The 18,088-nt window shown below is 45.7% G+C and overlaps 1 protein-coding gene across 1 annotated transcript in view; it reads left to right on the top strand.

Annotated features, from left to right (window-relative positions):
* LOC124777433 overlaps positions 1 to 18,088 on the top strand; it is a 553,086-nt gene that overhangs the window by 474,774 nt on the left and 60,224 nt on the right. Inside the window, exons 3-4 of the mRNA XM_047252838.1 lie at positions 8,549 to 8,689; positions 8,762 to 8,879. Coding sequence (XP_047108794.1) covers positions 8,549 to 8,689; positions 8,762 to 8,879 — 259 coding nt within the window. The remainder of the gene's footprint in view (positions 1 to 8,548; positions 8,690 to 8,761; positions 8,880 to 18,088) is intronic.

Genomic DNA, 18,088 nt, shown 5'->3' with positions numbered 1-18,088 from the left:
CAGTTCATAACTTCCTGAACAGCACGGCGGGGAGCTGGTATGACATGAGCATACAAAAACTGCCACGGCGTCTACAAAAATCCACCGACAGAAATGGTGATTATTTAGAAAAACAGGTAAATGTTCAAGCGTCAAACTGATGTAAACGAGTGTAGAAATAAACAGGTCTGTGTACTTACCAAAAAAAAAAGGAGACCTTACTTTTGGGATTACCTTCGTAGTTATTTAAGATATAGAACTGTTTACAAAAAATCTTATTCGTTGTAAAGCTAGGCGCTAATGTTGATGACGTTGGGGAAGAGAGGGGTGGGTGCAAGTTAATACCTAGTTGCACTCACGGATTAAGTGTAGCAACCACTGCTATAGAATAAACGCTAAGCATCGTGGGGTGTGTGCGCAGTAGCGAGATGCGACGCTTACATAGGAGCCGACCCTGCAACCACTCAGTAATCGCCACTGCCCTAACGTAATGCGTTCTCGTTGCGTTTTTGAGTGTACACGGCATTGTTTAATGGATGTGACTGCTTGCAGTGATAGTCCTGCAACCATGTAAAAAAAGTAAAGTCTGTGACACACGCCCGTGAATGGACTTTCGCCCTCGCTGTAGATAACAGAGCAGGCTTTCTTCTCTGCGGTCCTGGGAGGCACTTTTACCCCCGCAAAATATCCATGATACTCTTTTGATAGCGCGCTGAGTGGCCGGTGGCTTGCCCCGTCCTGGAGGGACTGGAACGACGAAAAGTCCTCGCCCCTAATACGGGATTGGACGTAGATCTTTCAGGACCGGAAACATGTGCTCTGCAAGCTAAACTACCACAGCCTCCTGCAACCCTGTAGCCATACTATAATTTGAGGCACTGAGAAACGTACAGGCTCAAAACAGACACAAAGTTTTGAGAAAGAGAGATGTTTATGAGAATCAGGCCAACCACCAGTGTCAAGTTTGCTTTGTTTTTGTAACTAAGTATCAACATCCTATATTTCCTATGAAAAAATAATATCCCACCTTCATGTTATGGAATGTTAATTAATATTTCCGATTATTATTCATGATAATTCTCAAAAACTTCATAGACAGGCTAGTTGATAGTACAGGGTGAGCGAGAAGTCGCTGTACCCCTGTAACCCCTGTTTACTACGAAATGATGTTATGCAGGTTGGTAGCTACGTTACTTCTTATCAATTGTTGGAGTCATTTGTTGGCATTCATGTTTGCTTGTTTTCGCAGTCGCAGTCTAGTTTTAATCTGTTGCCATGGCAGATCTGAGCGGTCATAGTTAAAACCACTGAGGAGCGCTTAGTGACAAGTGTGTGGTTGCGTGAATGACGACATATAGGGTAGACAGTGACACACATAATGAGAGAATTCCTGAAAAGATTTAATAAGGCTCCATCGCGAAAGGCAACACTTCTGGATTGGGAAAGACGTGCTCTTGCTTTTGGCAGTGTTAAAAACAGGCCGCGGAGTGGAAGGAAGAAGACACAAGACGAAACAAGCGCCAGAGTCACTTCCTCGATTGTTCAGTTTCCTATGAAATCGACACGTAAAAGTGCTTCGGAAATCGGTATAACGAGAACAACATGCAAGATCACAGGAAAAAAAAGAACTTCCCGGATATAGACCGGAATGAGTTCGGTTTAGTACGCCGTGCTTTGTGCACTGAATTTCCATATGCAGTAAACCGTGCCAAGGTTATGTTTCGAGATGAAAGTGCTATTTATCGCAGCTCACCTACTGGAAATATTGTCGGTTGTGCCAAAGAAAATCCTCATTACACAGTCGAGTTAGAAAGGAATCCACCTCACGTAGTGGCATGGGCAGCGATGACATCACATCTACTTTGAAGGGATTGTGAATGGCGCAAATTATTTACACATACTGGAAACATAGTTAATACCACAGCTTGAGGAAAGAGGCTTCACAGAACGCGTATGGTAGCAACGATGATGACGATGATGATGATGATTATTATTATGTTTGGTTAGTGGGGCGCTCAACTGTGCGGTTATCAGCGCCCGTACAAATTCCCAACCTTTGCTCAGTCCAAACTCTCCACTTTCATGAATGATGATGAAATGATTAGGACAACACAAACATCCAGTCATCTCGAGGCAGGTGAAAATCCCTGACCCCACCGGGAATCGAACACGGGACTCGTGAAGCGAGAAGGCGACCACCAGACCACGAGCTGTGGACGGTAGCAACGAGGTGGGGAGCCTCCTCTCTACTCTCTTGCAGTGCATGACTTCTTAAATGAACACTTTCCAGTTCGGTGGATAGGTCCTGGTTAATCAGTAACGTCACCTCCCTGACCTCATCTACACCTGACATCCATTATGGGGAATCATTAAGGTGCATGTATCTTCACATCCTTAAGCTACAAACGAAGAACTGGGCAATGCTGTTGAGGATGCATTGGCACTTAAACATCGGACATGCTCAAAAATATATCTAAAAGAACATGGAGGCTTACGGAAATGTGTTCACAGCAATATGAGGAACATAAAAATACACTCCTGGAAATTGAAATAAGAACACCGTGAATTCATTGTCCCAGGAAGGGGAAACTTTATTGACACATTCCTGGGGTCAGATACATCACATGATCACACTGACAGAACCGCAGGCACATAGACACAGGCAACAGAGCATGCACAATGTCGGCACTAGTACAGTGTATATCCACCTTTCGCAGCAACGCAGGCTGCTATTCTCCCATGGAGACGATCGTAGAGATGCTGGATGTAGTCCTGTGGAACGGCTTGCCATGCCATTTCCACCTGGCGCCTCAGTTGGACCAGCGTTCGTGCTGGACGTGCAGACCGCGTGAGACGACGCGTCATCCAGTCCCAAACATGCTCAATGGGGGACAGATTCGGAGATCTTGCTGGCCAGGGTAGTTGACTTACACCTTCTAGAGCACGTTGGGTGGCACGGGATACATGCGGACGTGCATTGTCCTGTTGGAACAGCAAGTTCCCTTGCCGGTCTAGGAATGGTAGAACGATGGGTTCGATGACGGTTTGGATGTACCGTGCACTATTCAGTGTCCCCTCGACGATCACCAGTGGTGTACGGCCAGTGTAGGAGATCGCTCCCCACACCATGATGCCGGGTGTTGGCCCTGTGTGCCTCGGTCGTATGCAGTCCTGATTGTGGCGCTCACCTGCACGGCGCCAATCACGCATACGACCATCATTGGCACCAAGGCAGAAGCGACTCTCATCGCTGACGACGACACGTCTCCATTCGTCTCTCCATTCACGCCTGTCGCGACACCACTGGAGGCGGGCTGCACGATGTTGGGGCGTGAGCGGGACCGTAGCCCAGCTTCATGGAGACGGTTGCGAATGGTCCTCGCCGATACCCCAGGAGCAACAGTGTTCCTAATTTGCTGGGAAGTGGCGGTGCGGTCCCCTACGGCACTGCGTAGGATCCTACGGTCTTGGCGTGCATCCGTGCGTCGCTGCGGTCCGGTCCCAGGTCGACGGGCACGTGCACCTTCCGCCGACCACTGGCGACAACATCGATGTACTGTGGAGACCTCACGCCCCACGTGTTGAGCAATTCGGCGGTACGTCCACCCGGCCTCCCGCATGCCCACTATACGCTCTCGCTCAAAGTCCGTCAACTGCACATACGGTTCACGTCCACGCTGTCGCGGCATGCTACCAGTGTTAAAGACTGCGATGGAGCTCCGTATGCCACGGCAAACTGGCTGACACTGACGGCGGCGGTGTACAAATGCTGCGCAGCTAGCGCAATTCGACGGCCAACACCGCGGTTCCCGGTGTGTCCGCTGTGCCGTGCGTGTGATCATTGCTTGTACAGCCCTCTCGCAGTGTCCGGAGCAAGTATGGTGGGTCTGACACACCGGTGTCAATGTGTTCTTTTTTCCATTTCCAGGAGTGTATATTGGTCACTTAATACGTAAGTAAGTACTTGTGATAAAGCTAATCAAATCAATTAGCATTTGATACTAGAGGGTACAGTAGTTACTGTAGCTCGAATGCAACCGTCAATTCTAGGGCAGGATGTGAATCGTAACCACGTTAAATGGCGCGCCACGAATTCGCAGATGGTGGCTTTCGGGGTTTGCCTTGCTGCGAGGAGGCGGCAAGCACGTGCTGCAGAGCAAGTGTCCGGTGGCTGCACAGGTGTTGCTTCGCGAAGCCTCTGGCTATTTACGATATGCTGCCTCAGTGTGACGGCTGACCAGCTTACACGGCCGGCGCGGCGGTCGCGCTAAGACCGAAGCCTGCCAAGCTCGTGCACAGAGGCGTCAAGAATGCTGTCACAGCGCGTTCCTCCCAGCGCCTCGTCCGGAACGCGTCTAACACTGCTGCCCGAGTACCGCAAATAGTGCTGCATACCGCGGTATGGCCTTACAGTCCAAACGGATCAAACCATTCTCCTCTTCTTTATAGTCTATTCAGCAAACTCGACAAACTTCTTGTAAAGTGGGTCCACAGCCTCTATAAATTCCTTAAGTGACGTCATTTTCCGCTTTAAGGACATCCGCTGTCGTTTTAAGACAAGAAGACATGACGTAAAATTATGAGACTAAGGAATAAGCTAATTATCTTCGACTAATTATGAATACTACAGCATCATAGCAAAAGGAAGACGACGACTAAGACACTCACAAGTCATTAAATGACGCATCATCGGCGCTTCAAACGAAACATTGGTACAGACGTCTGGCAGAAAACCCAAAGAGATTCTGGCCATATTCAAAGTACACCAAGGCACAGTCTATACCTTCACTGCGCGATAGGAGCGATAATGTTTCCGAGTGCCACTAAAGTGGAGTTACAAAACACGTTTTACCGAAATTCCAGAAGGGTTTTGACACTGTCTCAGTTGTGTCACTGGATTCGTGATTTCCTGTCAGGAAGGTCACAATTCGTAGTTACTGGCGGAGAGTCATTGACCAAAACAAAAGTTATTTCTGGCGTTCCCCACGTATATTTTAGGCCCCCCTGCTCTTCCTAATCTATATAAACGATTCAGGAGACAATCTGAGCAAAGGAATCCGCTAAATTTCGATTACACGATTAAACATATAAATCTAAAGGCTGTCAAATACTGAAGGATTACAATTACTAATAACTTAAATTGGAACCATCACATAGCTCATGTTGTGGGAAAAGCGAATAAAAGACGGCGTATTATTCACAGAACAGAGACTGCTTTCACAATGCTTTTCCGTCCTCTTCCGGAGTATCCCCACCCGTTATGGCATCCACATCAGTTAGGATCGACGGAGAACATCGAAAAGTCCAAAGACGCAAAATAGGGGAGAGAGCGTCACGGATATGATACACGAGTTGAGGTTTCAGTAGCAAAGCTGTTTTTCACTGCGGCAGGATCTTTTCACGACATTTCGATCACCAACTTTTTCCTCCGAATGCGAAATATTTTGTTGGCACCCACCCAAATACGGAGAAATGACCATCGTAAAAGAATAAAAGAAATCAGAGCTCGCACAAAAAGATTTAAATGTTGGTCTTTTTCGACGCGCTGTTAGGGGTGGAACGATAGAAGAATAGCTTGAAGGTGTCTCGATGAACTCTCAGCGAATAGTCACTTAGATATACATGAAAGACCTTTATTAGACCCGTTTTCGAATACGTTCCCGGTAAGGATGGTCAACCAAAATCAAGCAAAAAGATTGTTCAGCACTGAAAGACTAATGCTGAACAGACTAAGCACTATTACACTGACGACGGAAATACTTAACGATAGTATCTTTAATTTCAGTTTTGCGAGAGTTAGTACACTTACTCGCCATATACAGTATCACAGTGTGTCAGGAAAACATTCCAAGAACACAACGAAATTTAACTAGAAAAGGGACCAACCAGCAATATCAACCATCTCTTGTAAGAAGACCCATGATAAACAAACTAGGAAGTAGCTGTCAGATCTACTGTCCGTGAAATAATCCCAGGTCAGCTTTTAGTTTGGTTTCCCTCCCCTGTAAGCTTAATGTTGGGATTATAATTTATCCCTTCAAACCAAAACCAAAATTGTACCAGAAAAGAAGCAAAACTGCACTACATTAAAATTGTTCTTTCTCTTGATCAGAAAATAATTGGTTCCAAAACAGAAAAAATGAAATCTTGGGTTGAAACGAGCATAACCTCTCATCAACTCATTTTCTCCCTTCAGGATTGAGTATGAAAGATACCAAAAAGAGTTTAATTATGACAACGTAAATAACATAAATTAGGTGTCATATTACTCGCGTTGTTCATAACAACCGTTAACTCAATCACTCTACCAACAAGGGCGACACATCCCGACAAGGAGCTTGCCGTTCATGCGGTATTGTAATTAGGAAATTGCTACTGTTTATGAAATAAAAACAAAATGAGTACCGGCATCGTCATTGTTGTTTCTTCAAACGCGTTTTGAAGGCTTACACCTTCATTTCCTGATGATCGGTGCATTATTCGCAATTTCAATGTACATTGCGGGATGAATATAGAGACAACATACATCTATGAATTGAATTGTTTGTGTAAATATTAACGAACATATATATATATATATATATAATGATTATTCGGATTGATATTTTGGCCTTGACTACCAGCTATTCGTAATTTCAATCACTGTAAGTACGCTTAAAAGTTATTTTTCTTTAAAGAAGTCTAATTTTATATGGGTGGAAAAAAATGGTTCAAATGGCTCTGAGCACTATGGGATTTAACTTCTGAGGTCCTCAGTCCCCTAATACTGAGAACTACTTAAACCTAACTAACCTCAGAACGTCACACTTACCCATGCCCCGGTTCCAGACTGTAGCGCCTAGAACCGCTCGGCCACAACGGCTGGCTATATGGGTGAGTTACGAAGATGTAAAGACATTGTGGATGTTCACTATCGTTGATTCGCAGTGTGAAATGGTAGTTAGTTCCGTTCGACTTACAACGCACCGTATTTCTGTACCTGTGCAATGATTGGACTGTTTTTGTTTCGTGTTTGCATGCCTTACAGTAAAACAACGCACATCTCGGTAGGCAGCTTCGTTACTAGAATGAATTATTCGCTCTGCAGCGGAGTGTGCGCTGATAAGGAACTTCCTGGGGGATTAGAACTGTCTACCGGATTGGCCCCGTACCTAGTATCTTTGCCTTTCGCGAGCAAGCTTTCTGCAGATTGAACTCGCCCAAGCAACACTAAAGACCCGTCCTCATCGCTTTGCTTCCACCAGTATCTCACCTCCTAGCTTCTAAACGTGTTAGTATCCCGGTCCGGTCCACAGTTTTTGTCTGACAGGAAGTTTCATATCTGCACACACTCTGTACCAGAGTGAAAAATCATTCTGGAAGCATCCTCCAAGCTATGGCTAAGCCATGTCTGAGCAATACCGTTTGTTTCAGGTGTGTTACTCCTACAAGTTACACAGGAGAGTTTCTGTGAAGTTTGGAAAGTAGGAGATAGGATAATGGCGGAAGTAAAGCTGTGAGAAAGGACCGTGAGTCGTCCTTGGATAGCTCATTTGGTAGACAATTTGCCCATGAAAGGCAGAGGTCGTGGGTCGAGTCGCATTTAGTCTGCCAGGAAGTTTCAGCTTTGCTATTGTTTATTGTGTGTGGCTTGAGTGCGATATTATCATGACAAGTGACACACAAAAACTACTTGTATATGCAGTGAAAAGAAGGGTAAGGCAGACTACTGGCTACATTCAGAAAAATAAATCGTCATGTAATCCACTGATCTACCAGAAACTGAGTGTATAAGCCCTCTAAACGTCTCCATGAAGAAAATAAAAAGACTTGCAGTATTATTATTTATTGTCCGCAGCTCATGGTATGCTAGTTAGCCTCACTTCCTCTAGATTGTGTGGTCTTGGGTTCAATTCACTTCCAAGTCAGAGATTTCGACTCTGCATGCCCTCTATTCTCCTTCTCTTTTCCCCCTTTCTTCTCCCCTTCTCCACTATTCTGCCTCTCCCCCCACCTTCTCCCCCTCACCCACCTTCTCCCCCTCACCCACCTTCTCCCCCTCACCCACCTTCTCCCACCTCTTTCCACACCTTCTCCCACCTCTTTCCACACCTTCTTCCACCTCTTTCCACACCTTCTCCCACCTCTTTCCACACCCTCTCCCACCTCTTTCCACACCTTCTCGACCCTCTCTCTCTGCCTCCTCTTCACCCCCATTTCGCCTATTGTTTCCTCCATGTCTCTCTTCTCTTTTATGCTTGTCTCTCACTTGTTTCTTCCCCCTTACTCGCTTCTCTCTTTCTCTCCTCATTTCTTCTGTTCTCTCTTACCTCCCTTCTTTCCTCATACACTCTCTCTCTCTCTCCAAACCCTTCCCCACACATACTGATGACATATACTACATTTTAAATTGTAGATCACCTTACTGATGTGAAACGTTGATTTAGCGTACCCTTGCAATGCCTTTGATGTGTCCTGCCTTCAAATACTCGTTTCCTAGTTGTTTAACTAGACACAAACTGTGTCAGTATTAACGACATCCTCGTGTGCCTGCCAGCCCGCCCCTAGTGACGCCCTGCTGTTGCCGCAGGAGCTGCAGAATGAGGTGGGCGCGCTGCTGGAGTTCCGGGACCTGGTCATGGAGACGTTCCCGCACCTGCGGCAGAAGCTGGCGGCCAGCGAGCGCGGCGGCTCCTCGTCGTCGTGCTGCACCAGCACCGCCTCCTCCACGGCGGCCACGCTGCCGCCGGCGCACCTCCACCAGCTGCACCACGCCGCCGCCGCCGCCGCCTCCAACGCCGCCTCCGCCAGCCCCTCCGGCGCCGCCTCCCGGCACCGCCCGCCGGCTGCAGACTGGGAACCGGGCGTGCGCGTGCGTCGCAAGCTGCTGCACGGCGCCGCGCACCACAAGGAGATCACAGGTAACTGCCTGCTCACTGTAGCGGCGATTTACATCCTCGTTAATTTTAATTCTCAAATATACGAGGGTTGTAACTTAAATATTGGCAACTACTTATCCATAACCGATACAAAAGAGTTACATGTTTGAACCTGTTACTGTACTTGAAAGTAGTCGCCAGCGATGTGGATGGCGTAGTATACCGTTAGCAGAGCCTGTTGTGTTGATGGTGCGAATGGAGCGGTCTAAAGTTATGGTGATTCTCGCGTACGACTGTGATGGTGTTATGCTAACTCATTAAGTTCCTCCACGGCAGACCGTCAATGCACAGTATTACTGTTCGTTTTTGGAGCACCACCAGCGACCAGTTTTGCGAAAGAAGCGGCGGCACTTTCTATGCAACCCACCCATCATTTTGCACGACAATGCGCGGGCACATACACGCCAAGCTGTGACTGCTCTTTTCGGTCGATGGGACTGGGAAGTACTGTACCATCCACCTTACTCCCCGGATTTAAGTCCTTCTGACTTTGATTTCATTCCGAAGATGAAGGAACCACTTCGTGGCATTCGCTTCAGAATTGTTCAAGAGAACCGACAGGCAGTAGACCGTTCCATTCGCACCATCAACAGGACAGGCTCTGCTAACGGTATACTACGCCTTCCACATCGCTGGCAACGGGGTCCACATAACGCTGGTGACAGCTTTGAAGGACAGAAACAGGTGCAAACATGTAACTCTTTTTGTATCGTTTGTGAATAAATAGTTGCCACTATTTTTAAGTTCCAACCATCGTATATGCTTCAAGCGGTGGTCGGAGGCGTGTTTCGTGAGTAACATTTCGTCTCCCAATCTTGACACATCCTCAGAGGCTAGAAAGAGTTTCAGTTCATTTTCCAACTCGGCAAAATCTAAAATCAACTAACGAAGCCTTTGTAACCTCTAAATCTGTCTGCAGTATTAGGAGACGAAGCTTTAGGCACAAAAAGTGCTTTACACCGAGGCCTTACGCTCGTATAATGAAAATCACCGAGGACGTAAATACCGACCACGAAACTGTCCATTCTATGAACACAACTTAGTTTGTTGTTAGTCTTCGTGAAAGGAGAGGTAGATTGTAATACTATTATACTTTGCCTGCTGAAAGAGGAAATTGGGTTTCTGAGTGCTTGCCTGAAGGACACTGAATGTATTATGCAGACACTGTAGAAACAGACATTGCATAAATCATTGGTATACAAATATATGCCTCGACCGGCAAAAATAACGACATTAAAAAGCCATCCTACCCTGTGTAGGAAAATCACTCCAGGCAAATGCCAGGATGGTTCCTCTGAAAGGGCACGGCCGACTCTTCCCAATCCTTCCCTAATCCGATGAGACCGATGACCACGCTGTCTGATCTCCTTCCCAAAACCAACCAACCAACCAACCTGTGTAGGAATCACAAAGTGCGAGGATAGGTGATACGGACAACTTTACGTATGGTAGCTTGGAATGGTACAGGACGCTTGCTCGGATAGCCGAAGTATTTAAGATGACCTTTCGCGATAACCGGAAATCCCGGTTCGTGTCCCAGTCCGGCACAACTTTTTATGTGTCATAATAAAATGCACAGCCGACGTAAATACGTGTTCGCAGTTCGCGAATCCACTTCCTAACACCTAATTAAGTAGTCGCCCACCGCTTTTATAGTCAGAAACGTTTCTTCGCTATTATAACTGAAGTAAGATTATGGTGCGCACATTGTTTCACACACTCTGCAGTCGCAACGTGACCACCAGACTGCTTCTTTAACGGTCGAGCCGCAGCAGTTGCAAGAGCGATTCGATGACGCGACAGTTGACTGCCAAGATGTTCGAGTGACAGTAGATTCGTTGCGTTGCATGCAGTCAACAGCCAGCTTCCACAACCAGGCGCTCCGGTGGGCACTTCGGGGAAATAGTACCTTTAAGGCCAATTTCAGTGAGATTCTTGTGGGTCTGCGAAAAACCTTGTCACATAGTATCATTCATAGCTCTGTAAGCACAAAATTAATATGAGAACGAGATCGAAAGACCCTTAAACAGTGTGCAGTATTGCCATGTAGGCGTAACCGGACAACTTACTCGGCATCAGATAAGCCAGAAAGTGTGTGGAATGGATTTCGTTGCTAACGAGATGGAGGTGTAATCTAGGTGTAACCAGAATTATTAGACCCATTTGGTGTACCGAATACGGCAGCAGGGCCCTGAACTGTCTACTTGGGATTAATGATTTCGCAGGTAATTGTGCAAGTACCTGACACATTCTCAATTTTAAGTCATGAATTTATCAGATCTGAGGTACTATGAAGTCATAGTGTCTAATATGGGTTCTCCATTGTATCAGAAGTGGAGGGAAGGATATCAAGTTGTACATAGGCAAATGGAATGACATACAGCAGTCACTCACTCTTACGAAGACTGTGGAAAATATAAGCACTGTTCCGTTTGTGTTTAAGATTCTGTATCCCAGTCGGTAGAAACGGAATTCTTATAGGGTCACTTTGTTGTCAGTTTGATCTGCCTGTCCGTTAAGGCCACTTTTTCTCCGGAGTGGGCAGAGATATCAAGTTTGAAGTTTGTCATATACTGAGGTCTACATACGGTCCTTTCGTGATAAAAAAAAATTTAAGTTTCTAAGTCAGTACAATGAAAAGAGACTGCAATATATATGACATATTTTCATACCCGCAAACTCACTCATAAAAACCTGTAGATCAACTACCTGTATACATAGTTAAGTTTGTATGGAGCCCCCAGAACGCGAGTTCCACTCGCGTTTGTCCAGTTTTTTATTCATTTTTGGCAAGATTCATGTGTGTCGTATCATCGCAAACGTCACCTACGTAGCAGTGTCAATAACTATTCCTGCTTGAAGGACACTAGCTGTTCAGTGTGAGCTTTCAAGAGAACTCGTGCGGTGCTTATTGTAGCGAGGTGTGGGAGACAGTTTAGCTGTCCACAAGTTCCTGACATGTGCTGCAGTTTTGACGATTTAACAGGTCAGGCAAATTGTAGTACTGCTGCAGCAATCCTTTACGCATTACCGTAGCATGTTAATTAGGCGGAGGAAAGAACATTTCTTGCTGAAAATGGTTTTTCCCGTCACGCAAAAGCGCTGAACATAATCGCATGGTCTCCTAGGACTGTAAGCACTTCACGGTATCCAGCGATTTACGTAACTGTGTTACTACTCTGAGAACTTGCCAACGATACCATATAGAAAACGTGACGGCTGTCACCACGACCACTGCTTCACCAGAATTATTTCCCGGGCGCATTGTTTGGTGCTGTGACACCGCACGGGGTCGTTTCAGACGCACGAATCATGGATTCGATGTAGAAGTAAACTTTTTCTCGCACCTCCATCATAATATGGAAAGACTGGAAGCGAACTGCGGCTAAGGTGGCTTTCTTGTTTATGCTTCACAGGCTTGATAATTTAGTAATGTTCCATGATACACCTGGATACGGAAGAACCATTTCTCGTGACGTACTATACTCCGTTCAGCATGAGAATAAACCTGATGTAAAGAAACACAAACGCGATGATTGGTCAGAAGCCGTAGCAAACGCACACGTGTTGTCAGGCTCTTGGAGGTAGGTCATACTTACGTATTAGGTATATTGTTACTAACTAACGTTAAATAAAACTTTAAAATATGCAAATGTATTAACAGCCATCAACGTTTTTCTTAATCACGCTAAAGCTGTGTAGTTTTTATTTCAAAAATCGTGTACAGTCACAGCCTCTGCACTGTTGTGCTCTGATTGTCGCGCTGTCAATGCGCAGTATCAAAATGCCTGAGGCTGCTTGCTCTTCCATAGTGAAACGCGCGTGTGGAACACGGTTAAAAAGTGCCGAAAAATAGTTTGTTCTTAATGTTTTTCATAAATTTACAGAGATAATCGGCTTTGAAGTTCTGCGAACAACCGTATTAGAAACTCTGCAAACACATTCGACGTATAGCGGAATCCGTAGCATGGTAGGTTAGAAACAAGGCCACGTGCATTATGTAATGTTCCATCTGCAGTTTATGGTTCGCTGGTTCTGATCTCGCCTGAATAATTTTTTTCTCGTTCAATTTGAAATACTTACATCCCATAATTGTAAAATTTATCATTATTTTTATGAATAATGCACGTCTCCTTGTTTCTAATTACATACTACACACGAAATTCCTGTTTTCAGTTCAAATATATGTTCATAATTATCGATATTTTATGAAAGACTGTTACTAAAAGTTGCTTAAATTAAGAAAACGTAACTGTTTAATTCTTCAAAGCAAAAATGAAAAACCAGGTACTCTTTATTTGGACATGGCTCCCGATGCGACGGATTACGACTGAATACATGAACACCTTGTAACGGAGTTCACGAGGATCAAAGCTGCAAGTATGCTCTTGAGCACAAACATATTAAAATTATTGTTTCACAGAGCCTCCACCGGTCGTTTGAAGGCACGCTTTAGCACTTCTCCTCATCAATGTCGTTACACGTTCAAAAATCCCAGAAGTGTTCCGATTGCATCGACAACTGTCCACATTGCATTCCCAGAGTTCAGCGACACTATCAGCAGGGCTAGAATAATATAAATATTTCTACACAAAACAATCCAACGGATTGAAGTCAGCGGACGTAAGAGGCCATGCTGTTGGCGAACCACGGCCGAAACACCTGGTGTCGAAGATGCGCGCCAAGTATCCCAGTACAACTACGTGGAAGTGTGCCGGTGCATCATGCATGTACCTCATAAGCATCCTTTCACCGTAAGGAACATCATGCAGATTGTCGATTCTTTTGTGTTTCAGTAAGTCAGCAGGATAGGAAATGTGGCCGTACCACGAAAGTCAGCTGCCCAGACTCTAACGGAAAATCTTCCCTAATGTGTTGTCTCAGTGGTAAGGTGCGAGTTCCCATAAACTCGAACCTGTGTACTATGGATGTTCTTAATACTGCCTGGGGTAAAGCATGCTTTTTCTGTAAATAACGCATTAACGAGAGACCTGTTAACCATTCGCACACTGCATAAGGGTCTATTGGTAGAAGGCAATACGGACTAGAAAGACTGGTGCCGACAGGGTTTGCACCCTTTGATCATGATACGGGTGCACCTGTTCCTCTTGTTATATGCTCCATTTGGTGGTGGGCGAAACGTGTTCATCAGCAGCAATCCTTCTCGTACTTACGCCGGCCATTGCGTCCACTTGCTGTAATACACGCTCCTTCGTGGTGTCAACGCTGTTACTTGTCTACCTGCCCGTTCATGCTGGGTTTAAATGAACAGGTCTCGCGCAGATGCTGATGGGATGTAGTGAACACTCTGCTGTCTGGCTGTTTCCTCTGAGGACATGCTTTGTCTTACAACCATGCTGCATCTTGTGTACCGACTTTAGCAGACCATCACTGGGAATGGATATCAGCCATTTCTTCACTTGAAAATGTTTGGAAATGCTTGAAATACTACACGTACACATTGCATTTGACTTTCACTGTGGGAGCTGTCACCTGGAACATACATACATGAATGGCGTTTTAACATTGTCATAACTGCACTTACGCGTGCGTCGTGTCGGGGAAACCCTTGGTTTCCGGACGTGTATTAGATCTGTACCTATAATAGTCCCACACCCTGTAAGTTCCTCTAGCGGTGCTCACTTCCAAAGTAACGTCATTTGCGTCCGCATATCACTGGATTCGTTCCTTAAAGTGCTCAAGGCCTTTCTGTATATCTTTCTCCGTGAGCTGCGTGGGATCTCCGCCGATTTAGCATTGTAACGGATCGCAAGAACATATTTGTAGTAAACTGCTCATCTACTGCCATTGAGTAGATCGATTTTGATATTTCGTACAGCCGTAGGACATGATTCAAGGTAATACGCCATGATGAGATAGTTTCCCAGTAATGCGAGGAGTCTCATTTTGTATTCAGGCAATACATTCTCGTACAGCCGTTCATTATGGAACGATCACCTCTAATGGGTGACTGGTACCAGCGTAAGTTTCCTTCGCGAGTTACACGTGCCACTCTATGCTGGACTGAGACCATTTCGCATGTAGGGTCTTTTGCCGTCGACCGACGACCACTTCTCCGTGCCCCACCTAATGCGCCGTGGGCTGTCAGTATGGAGGAACGTGATCCTCCCACCTCTCCCCCATCTTTAGTGTCGGCCCTGAAAATAGCTGTTGCTAGTCGTTTTCAAAGTAGCTCCTCACGAGGCTGACTGGACACCTTTTCGTTTCATCCACGAAGGAGAAATTTTTGGTAGTACGAGGAGTCGAACCCGAGTTCAGAGTGTGACAGGCAAACATGTTGGTCACTCAGCCCCTAAGATTGGAAGTCGCTTCTTATTACCTGGCTAACTGATTATGCGGTGTCACGTGGTTATTTTTGTGTCACCCCCTTCACAACGTGTTGGGGTGAAGTGTCATGACGAATGTAACCAAACACTCAATAACTCCTAAGTCGCTAATATTAATCATATTTTGTTTCCCGCCTCAGCAGCTTCCTACGTTGACATAAGTCTTACCCTCTATGTTTTTGTAATTAGTATGTGGTTTGAGCACAAAGTTTGTTGTTGGACACATTCCTCACTTAGGTTTTACATATTATTGCTTTCCCACACACCTCTATGGATGTCATCAGAACTGTTACCATTCAGCTTAGCAGTCCGGAATACTATGGACAGAATACAAATATTTATCAGTCCCCTAGGAGTGATACACTGTGTGATCAAAAGTATCCGGACACCTGGCTGAAAATGACTTAAAAGTTCGTGGCGCCCTCCATTGGTAATGCTGGAATTCAGTATGGTGTTGGCCCACCCTTAGCCTTGATGACAGCTTCCACTCTCGCAAGCATACGTTCAATTAGGTGCTGGGAGGTTTCTTGGGGAATGGCAGCCCTTTCTTCACGGAGTGCTGCTTTGAGAGAGGTATCGATGTCGGTCGGTGAGTCCTGGCACCAAGTCGGCGTTCCAAAACATCCCAAAGGTGTTCTACAGGATTCAGATCAGGACACTGTGCAGGCCAGTCCATTACAGGGATGTTATTGTTGTGTAACCACTCCGCCGCGGGCCGCACATTATGAACAGGTGCTCGATCGTGTTGAAATATGCAATCGCCATCCCCCAATTGCTCTTCATCAGCGGGAAGCAAGAAGGTGCTTAAAACATCAATGTAGGCCTATGCTGTGATAGTGTCACGCGAAACTCCAAGGGATGCAAGGCCCTTCCATGAAAAACACGACCGCACCATAACCACCGCCTCCGAATTTTACTGTTTGCACTACACACGCTGGCAGATGACGTTCACCGGGCATTCGCCATACCGATACCCTGCCGTCGGATCGCCACATTCCGTACCGAGATTCGTCACTCCATACAACGTTTTTCCACTGTTCAATCGTCCAGTGTTTACGCTTCTTGCACCAAGCGAGGCGTTGTTTGGCATTTACTGGCACGATGTGTGGCTTATGAGCAGCCGCTCGACCATGAAATCCAAGTATTCTCACCTCCCGCCTAACTGTCATAGTACTTGCAGTGGATCCTGATCCAGTTTGGAATTCCTGTGTGATGGTCTGGATAGATGTCTGTCTATTACACATTACGACCCTCTTCAACTGTCGGCGGTCTCTGTCAGTCAACAGACGAGGTCGGCCTGTACCCTATTGTGCTGTACGTGTCTCTTCACGCTTCCACTTCACTATCACATCGGAAACAGTGGACCTAGGGGTGTTAAGGTGTGTGAAAAATCTCGTGTACAGACGTATTACACAAGTGACACTCAATCATCTGATCATGTTCAAAGTCCATGAGTTCTACGGAGCGCCCCATTCTGCCCTCTCATGATGTCTAATGACTACTGAGGTCGCTGATATGGAGTACCTGGCAGTAGGTGGCAGCACAATGCACCTAATATGAAAAACGTATGTTTTTGGGAGTGTCTTGATACTTCCGGATACTTTTGATCACATAGTGTATGTCATCGAAACTTGACAGTCAACGTACCAACATGGAACACTCTGGATCCAATACCAGTATTGGTTGTTTCAGATTGTTTTCAGATGTAATGTCCTTCCGAATCTGTCTCCTAAAGGTACTCTGTTTATCACCCGCTCCTAATTGTCCCACTCCCTCAGATTGTTTTTGAGACAGCAAATAATGTTCATATCACGTTTGCTTGAAATTTCTCAAGGCGCCCTTGAGTGATGTTTGCATGTCATCATTTCTCCCTCCAAACAACCGCCACTGTCCGTCCGCGTTCATAGTATTTTTTACATAGACAGTTTATTATTCGTGCCAGAAGCTTAAGTACAAAAACCACTAAAATGAAATTACAGTATCACACTGTGATGACCAGCACGACTCGGGGCAGAATTGGCAACAGAGCAAGTGGACCATGGTTTATCCTTCTTGGTAGTGATGCCTAGTTTTTGGAGATAACATCTGGATGTTCCGGCTCTAGAGCATACCGATTGAGAGCACACCATTCAGTCAACTTCTCTTAGTGGTCAAGAGGGCGTTCTTAAGATAGTTGGATTCACTTTAGATTCCAAGCCATATGCGTACAAAGTTTGGCAGAAATTTCTTCTAGCCTTCCAGAGTTACACTGCACATACAACCTCCCCGGGCATTAATTATCAACTGGCACTGAGACCATACACAAAGAGTTTCAAAGTATTTACATCACGTCATAGATGACGACTTCTGTTACGTAGTGCATTCGGGCTATACGGCATCTGATTTTTGTCAGGACTGGAAACACAGAAGCATGCGGTTTGTATTGAAATGCGCGCGCATTCATTCTGAATGCATGACAGAGGTGGCAGCAATGTACGACACACACAACTCCAGTGGCAGATACTAGAGTGAGGACTACTTTTGATACCTGAAATGACAAAGTTTTCAGTACAAGAACAGCGTATAATCATTCGTTTTCTCCATTTGCGTGGTGTGACACCAAATGAAATTAATCGCCAGTTGAGTGAAACACGATGTCATAGATATACCTAAAGTTTGATCGTGGGTGCGTCAGTCGAAAGAAGACGACAAACCAAGACAGTCTCGGCCTTGTCCCATTTTGTCTGATGACATCAGAGAGAGAGAGAGAGAGAGAGAGAGAGAGAGAGAGAGAGAGAGGGGGGGGGGGAGGGAGGGGGGAGGCAGTACGTTATTTTGGAGGCTCGCCGAATGATGGATTACATT

The sequence above is a fragment of the Schistocerca piceifrons genome, chromosome 1 (genome assembly GCF_021461385.2).
Source record: "Schistocerca piceifrons isolate TAMUIC-IGC-003096 chromosome 1, iqSchPice1.1, whole genome shotgun sequence".
NCBI lineage: Eukaryota > Metazoa > Arthropoda > Insecta > Orthoptera > Acrididae > Schistocerca > Schistocerca piceifrons.
Note: the sequence above shows the minus strand (reverse complement) of the source record. Positions and strands in the feature narration are given on the sequence as shown.